This window comes from Myotis daubentonii, chromosome 2 (genome assembly GCF_963259705.1).
Source record: "Myotis daubentonii chromosome 2, mMyoDau2.1, whole genome shotgun sequence".
Lineage (NCBI taxonomy): Eukaryota > Metazoa > Chordata > Mammalia > Chiroptera > Vespertilionidae > Myotis > Myotis daubentonii.
Window position 1 is genome coordinate 52819113 of NC_081841.1, and position 7212 is coordinate 52826324.

The 7212-nt window shown below is 49.8% G+C and overlaps 1 protein-coding gene across 2 annotated transcripts; it reads right to left on the bottom strand.

Annotated features, from left to right (window-relative positions):
• Positions 1-231: 231 nt before the first annotated feature.
• On the bottom strand, positions 232-6362 carry KRT5 (keratin 5). 2 transcript variants are annotated; one of them, XM_059682974.1, is made up of 9 exons: positions 5686-6362; positions 4889-5103; positions 4080-4140; positions 3874-3969; positions 3139-3303; positions 2647-2772; positions 2176-2396; positions 1376-1410; positions 232-875 (listed from the first exon to the last, which is right to left on the bottom strand). In XM_059682974.1, exons 1-9 carry the CDS (start codon positions 6253-6255, stop codon positions 565-567), a joined length of 1800 nt encoding a protein of 599 aa, XP_059538957.1. In that variant the 5' UTR covers positions 6256-6362; the 3' UTR covers positions 232-564. The 2 variants fall into 2 exon arrangements, with proteins under 2 accessions (XP_059538957.1, XP_059538958.1); XM_059682975.1 differs by lacking the exon at positions 2647-2772.
• Positions 6363-7212: the final 850 nt, after the last annotated feature.

The following is a 7212-nucleotide window of genomic DNA, read 5'->3' on the forward strand; positions in this document are numbered from 1 at the left end:
CTGTCCAAATTGCAATACAATGGACACTCCCATTCATCCCCTCCAGAGAGTCCTTCATTCTAGAAGCGTTAGCAACCTCCTCTCATGCCTCCTGGGGTCTCTGGACCACTCAGGATGGTCACACCCAATTCTACCTGTGAATCATCAAAGGGACCAGCCACACCTGGACAGAGTGACCCTCAGGAAGTCTTTAGGCTGATTGTAGACTGAAAAAATAATTCCGCACAGCAATTTATATTATAAAAGCATTTTATTGAACACACTCTGAAGGCAGTCAGAACCAGAACTAAATTTTGGATTGGGGTGGGGTCTCTGTTTTGATGATTTAGATACTGGAAAACTTTGGATTTTTCTCTCATCAAGGACCACAAAAGGCTGATTTGAAGAATATAGGATCTAGGAGATTGGGCCATTTCGGGAACCAAAGACTGTGGTCCTGCCATAGGCTTGTTCTGAACTACACGTCAGCAAAAGAGAAATCTTAGCTTAGCAACCACCTAGAAGGGGCAGTTGCCAGGGGCCGGTTGCTGCCCTGGGTGGCAGTGACTTGCAATAAGCAGGCTCTTAACTCTTGAAGCTCTTCCGGGAAGAGGAGGTGGTGGAGACAAATTTAACGCTGGAGGTGCTGCCTCCTCCACTGACACTGCCTCCTCCACTGCCGCTGCTGCCAAAGCCATGCCCCATGCCAGGGGTCAGAGTGTAGTTACTTCCACCACCTCCCCCAAATAATCCACTAGAACCTCCACCAAAGCTGCCGCCATAACCTCCAATGAGGCCGCCGCCAAGACCAAGGCCGCTGCCCAAGCCAGCGCCACCTCCATAGCCACCTCCAGAGCCACCTCCGTAGGCAGAGGAGACATTGCTGGTGACGACAGCTGTGGAGAAAGGAAGGAGAACTTGGTGAGGCCAGTCTGCCAGATTGATCCTTCAAGTCCAAATTATTTGATCCTGCTAGTATAAGCACTGTACCTGGCCCCTTTACAGCATAGCAGATGAGGCCCAGGAGAACTTACTCATTTACTTAAGGTCCCTAACAGGAAGTTGGTGAACATAGTAGGCAAGGGATGGTGCTAAACTCAGGGGGAGGGGGTAGGAGGGGTGGAGAAGGGGGGAGGGGTAGGAGGGGCGGAAAAGGGGGGACCATGGCAGGGGGGCAGAGTACAAGATGTGTAAGATACAGTCCTACCCTTTAAAAGATAAAACATAAGCCACGTTGCTTCAAATCTCCAAGTATATCCTGTACCCTCCACTAAGTGTATGAAATAACCAATTATTGGAATGGGGAGTATCTGGAATCTAGAAATAGCAAGATTCTGAGTTGGCACCAAACACTGCATATTATTATCATTGTTAATATTTGTTTAAAGTTACTTACAGATGTTGACTGGTCCAACTCCTTCGCCACTCAGTCTGAAAGGAAACAATTGAAATGAGAGTTAAAAACTCCTCCAAAGACAATACCCATAGTCATGTTTAAAGTTGCCAGCCCTATGAACAAAAAAAATGCCAAAAACATACAAAATAAAGAAAAACCACCCACATCCTGCTTAAATTTAGACAAAAATATAGCTCGCTGAAGGGACTTCCCAAAGAAGAGGACCTGGCCTAGAACCAGGTTATCAAAGGGAAAATTATAATTCACGTTCTCCTCCACCCATTATATGAGAACTAAGAGACTGTGGGACTATGAAAATGTATGAAGCAGTTTTTGCCTTGCAGGAACTTACATTCTGTGAGAGGACTTGGCATGGACAGAAACTCTTCTAACATAAAGTAGGCAGAGGGCAGTGTTAGAAGATTAAAGAAAACAGAGTAGCTTGAGAATCCAAAGGCAGGTGAATTTAACTTAGCTGGAGGGATCATGAAAGGCTTCCTGAAGGAAGAGGTACTTGAAAAATGGGGAAGACATTGATTAAGTTGCTTAACTGTTTGAAGGAGGGGCAGCATCTGAAAATACTGGTGGTGGGAATCGGTTTAGAAAAGTGAATTGGGATCCTTTTGTATAGGTCAGCTGTGTGCCCAGGTGTCAGATTGGATCCAGATTAATGATGGATAATTATCATGCACAAGAAGTGCTCACTGTGCGTGTGTTTTACGTGCTGTAGTGGAGAAGAAGCTCCACTTATCAAATGTGAGGCCATCCCGGGCTTGTGATGTCAGCACTACGGTGCCCACCTGCACTCCTCGCCCTCCAGCAGCTTCCTGTAGGTGGCAATCTCCACGTCCAGGGCCAGCTTGGTGTTCATGAGCTCCTGGTAGTCTCGCAGCAGCCGGGCCATGTCCTGCTTGGCTTTCTGCAGGGCGTCCTCCAGTTCAGCCAGCTTGTTCCTGGCGTCCTTGAGGGCCATCTCCCCACGCTGCTCAGCTTCAGCGATGGCATTCTGCAGGTTGGCGCACTACTCAGGGAAAGGAAGAAAAGTGGACACTTTAGTAGTGAGCTGGGCCTGTGGTGTCTCTTTCTGAGTTTCCAGAGAGAAGTCAGTACATTTATCCTGGTCATTATAGATGGGGGAACATTGAAACGCTGGTTCTTGTTCCAGCTCTGTGTGTGTGTGTGTGTGTGTGTGTGTGTGTTTAAAACAAGCAAAATGGGTCTCCCTTTCAGAGCTCAGGCCTCCTCATTGCCTTCTTTTGACTTCTCCTTACCTGCTTCTTAACGTTATCGATCTCCGCTCTCAGCCTCTGGATCATGCGGTTCATCTCGGAGATCTCATGCTTGGTGCTGCGGAGATCATCTCCGTGCTGACCAGCTGTCCGTTGCAGCTCCTCGTACTGGTGCCACCAGAAAAGAGGGAAAGTTCCATTTATATGAGGATGGAAACACTTTCCCAACGTTCATGGGCAGGAGCTACCAAGAGGTGGCAAGCGGTGGAGTTATCTGAGGCCTGGTGCTAGTTTCGACTTTATCCAGGTGGACCTGGTCTTAGATAATTTCCTCTTTAGTGCTTTTGCTCTCTTGGAGATACTGGTGTGAGAGTCTCCTTAAGCTTCTTAAATTTTTGTGGCAAAGGCATACATGACTGTTCTCATAACTCAACCCAAGAGTTTTCAACAGGTCTCAGGAGACCTTAGCATTCTGTCGTGGCCTGGAATCCCAGACACGAGTCCATCCCCTGACTCATTCACCACAGCACTCACCTTGGTCTGGTACCAGGACTCGGCTTCTGTCCGGCTTCGGTTAGCGATGTCCTCATATTGGGCTTTGACCTCGGCGATGATGCTGTCCAGGTCCAGGGAGCGGTTGTTGTCCATGGACAGCACCACAGATGTGTCTGAGATGTGCGTGTGCATCTGGGACAGCTCCTGCAAGGAGACTTGAAGTTAGTCATCTGAATCTGTGTTATTTTATGCCAGGTCCATTAAAATATTCCACTCATTGTGGTATGTTAACTTGAGAAAAAATAATAACCACCTACATCAAACATTTAGTTATGTTAATAATCCAAATCATCATTAAATCTATTTTTTAAAAAAAATTTTAAGCACTCTGAACCTCCAAGAAATGCCTACTGTGTAACATCTCAGATGTGAGTTATGACCCAAGATGGTCATATTTTAAAAGAATCTAGTTGACTGGTCTGTTACACTGGAACAAGCTAGAGAGGGGAGGTTTGGGAAAGGTGTACTGTGCCTATAACTCACTCTAGACCTCACTCGGCAAAATGATGGCTGAAGAATTTGCTTTAAATGTGACTTTGTTTTTTTAAGGATTGGCTTTATAAGTAATAGGGTGAGTAGTGCTAATGGGATAGGAAGAACAAGGGTGTGTCCACAGCTTTGGAGCCACTGAAACTCACTTCATCTGGATACCCTAATTCCTGGTGATGATCCAGTGACCATCTCTTTGGGGCCTGAGTAGGGGGCATTGCTTACCGCCTCAAAGAACATCTTCAAGAAGTTGATCTCATCCATCAGTGCATCGACCTTGGCCTCCAGCTCCACCTTGCTCATGTAGGCGGCGTCCACATCCTAGAGATACAGGGATGGTTGGCACTACACCCAATTTCCACCCTGACTTAAATTAACGCCATCCTAAGAGAGCATGGCCACAGGCAACAGGTTCTCTTGTACCCACGCACCTTTTTCAGCATCACAAACTCATTCTCAGCAGTGGTGCGCTTGTTGATTTCATCTTCATACCTGGGGGTAAAGGATTAGGAAGGCTTATTAGGCGATGGGGGGCAGGTGAAGCCTAGGGTCTTTATTGCAGAAAGTCACCTGTGGGTCTGCTTTCCCACGGGAAAGGGGCCGCTCTCCTCCCATCATGAAAGCAGGGAGGGAGGGGGCACTGGTAGTGTGACCCTTTGGGAAAGGTCCTTACTCATTAGGATCCTGTTTCCTTTTTAACTGCCCATCAGAGAGTCATTCTATTATTGCTGTAATTCAGTTGCTTGAAGAATATGCCTATAGAAACCTGTGCTGTTTCTCCCCAACTCCACATCTAGTCAATTTCCCTAATTCTTTTTTCAGCTTCCACAGTCTTAAAACAACAAAAACAAACAACTAGCAGCATGGAGGTCTAAAAAAGTTACTGGAGCCATGAAGGTGAGTTATGTCATCAGTTCTCGTGTTGGAGGGAATCCATCACACAGCCCATAGTGTGTACTCTGAGTATACTGGGGAGGAAAGCCCCAAGAGCAGGAATTACACTGCTTGCTATTTCCCCAGGGGCAACAAGCTTGTTGCTCTGGCCAGTGGCTAAGTGCCTTGCATAGGGACTGAGCTTGGGGCTGGAACTTTCTAGACATGGACCTGGATTTTATTTCAGTACTTCAGGTGTCCATGGAAGGCATATGTGTCTAGCCCGTGAGGAGGCATAAGCAGTAATCTGGTTATCAAGTTCATCTGGTGCCAAGAAGACATTAGTCTCCACTCCACCCCATCTCACTTGTTCTTGAAGTCCTCCACCAAGTCCTGCATGTTCCTCAGCTCCGAGTCCAGGCGGCCCCTCTCCCCCAGGACACCATCCAGCTGTCTCCTGAGGTTGTTGATGTACTGCTCAAACAAAGGCTCCAGGTTCTGCCTCACGGTCTTGGTGCCCTGCTCCTGCAGCAGGGTCCACTTGGTGTCCAGGACCTTGTTCTGCTGCTCCAGGAAGCGCACCTGGAAGGCACAGAGTCTAAAGATGGAGAAACCTGGATTTCATGTCTCAGTGATCATCGCCAGCTTCTCTCCCTTCTCATACTCTCCTCCTAAACCTTACCCATGTGCCGTCCCTGGCGCTGGACCCTAGGCGGGGAGGCACAGAGTGAAGCACCTAACCCCACTCTCCTGGGGAGACAGGGCACTTATCCAGGGCACAGATAGCACTGGGCACAGCTGGGCTGGGCAGAGTGAGGCCCAGTGCAGTGGTGGCTGTGAAGGCACTCAGGCTACTGCTCGATGAACTCATCCACCTTCCTATGCAAGCAGCCCCATTCCATGAAGCACAGAATTCCTTTCTTTGCCCAATAGTAATCAAGGAGCCAATATGGGGTAATTAAACGGGAAGAACTAAGACCCTGTCTTCCAAGCTGCCAGTCTAGTTGGGAAAGTGAGCCACAACTCTGGGACAGAAACAAGTAGAAACACATTCACTGCAAACTAGGAGGGTATTTGCACAAAGTCAGAAGATATTCCTCTTCCTACTTTCTTTGGTATTTGCTCCACACTCATAGTGGTTTTTCACAAAGGATTGGGTCCTACCTTGTCGATGAAGGAGGCGAACTTGTTGTTAAGGGTCTTGATCTGCTCCCGCTCCTCAGTCCGCACTCGCTGAATAGTGGGGTCGATTTGTAGGTTAAGGGGAGTCAGGAGACTCTGGTTGATAGTGACCTCTTGGATGCCTCCAGGGGGACAGACGGGGAAGCCAGGGCCACCAGCACCACTTCCAAAGCCTATGCCTCCTATGATCGGATAGCCACCACCTCCACCGAACCCAAAGCCACTACCAGCACCACCGCCAAAACCAAATCCGCTCCCGGCTCCACTTCCCAAGCCATAGCCACGTCCACTAATGTAAGGTAGGGTTCTATAGCTACCAATGCTCATGGGGATCCTCTTGGAGCCCCCCAGATTGTACAGGCTCCGGCTGCCATAGCCTCCTGCTCCACCAGCACTCCGGATGCTGACCCTGCCAAAGCCACCGCCACCACCACCCCCGGATCGAGACACAGAGGAGAAACTGGTGCGAGAGACAGACGGGGTGATGGCAGAGGCGGCACTGAAGCTGCGGCCTCCCCCACTCCGTAAGGACACACTTGACTGGCGAGACATGATGGCTTGTTCCTGGAGGAGCAAGAGGATAGAGCACTAGAGGTTGGGATGTGCTGGAGAGAATAGAGCTCAGCAGGATGCAGAGGTGGCTCTGTTACCCGGACTTGCACTCCCCCTTTTATACTAGAACAGGGCTGGGCGGGACACTTGTTGAGCTGTGAAATGATTAAGTGGGCTGGGCACGCCTGGGGGGGCAGCTGTGAGCTCACCGTCACACCTGCACATGGTGTGGGGTGCAAACGCTGCCTTCCTGGCAGGCTCCGCTCAGTTAGGAATAACCCTGCCTTGCAGCACTGATGCCTTGGCAGCAAGTCGCACTTCCCCTTGGGGGCCCAGGGCTGGGAACAGCCCAAGATGGATGCCAGGAAGCAAGGGGGCACTTGGCCAATGTCCCGAGGGATCCTTACAGGACCAGGGGCGTTGTAAACCACCCAGCACAGTATGCACTGTCTGTGAGTGACAGACAAAGTGAGTCCCCACTTGCAGTCATCTGCCCTTCTCACTCTTCCAGACAGGAGGTTGCTGCAAGGATTTTCAGCACTTGGCAGGCACCTATGGCCTGATATCTCTGCTATGAGCTGGAGGAAAATAGAGCTAGTCTTTACTGCAGAACTTCCTTCCTTGGGGGAGGCACAGTCATCCCTGAGCCCAAGGTAAGATTCTCCTGCAAGGTTCGGGCCAGAAAGGCTCTCTGAGCCCCAAGCTCAGTCCCTGGTTTGTACCACTCTGCTCTCTGCAGGGGCAGACCTCTCTCCACAGCTCCTCCTAATTCATCATCTTCTGTGGCGTTTGACCTTTTCCCTGGCACTTGGGCTTGGGCAGGACCCTGCAGGGTGAGTGAACCCAGGGGTCCCTGCCATCTCTCACAGAAGTCCTGAGACTCAGCCTGGCAGTCACGTCCCTCTTTAGGGGGAGCTGCTCTGCCTGCTCCCAGCCCCCCAGGTGTGTTCCAGCAAG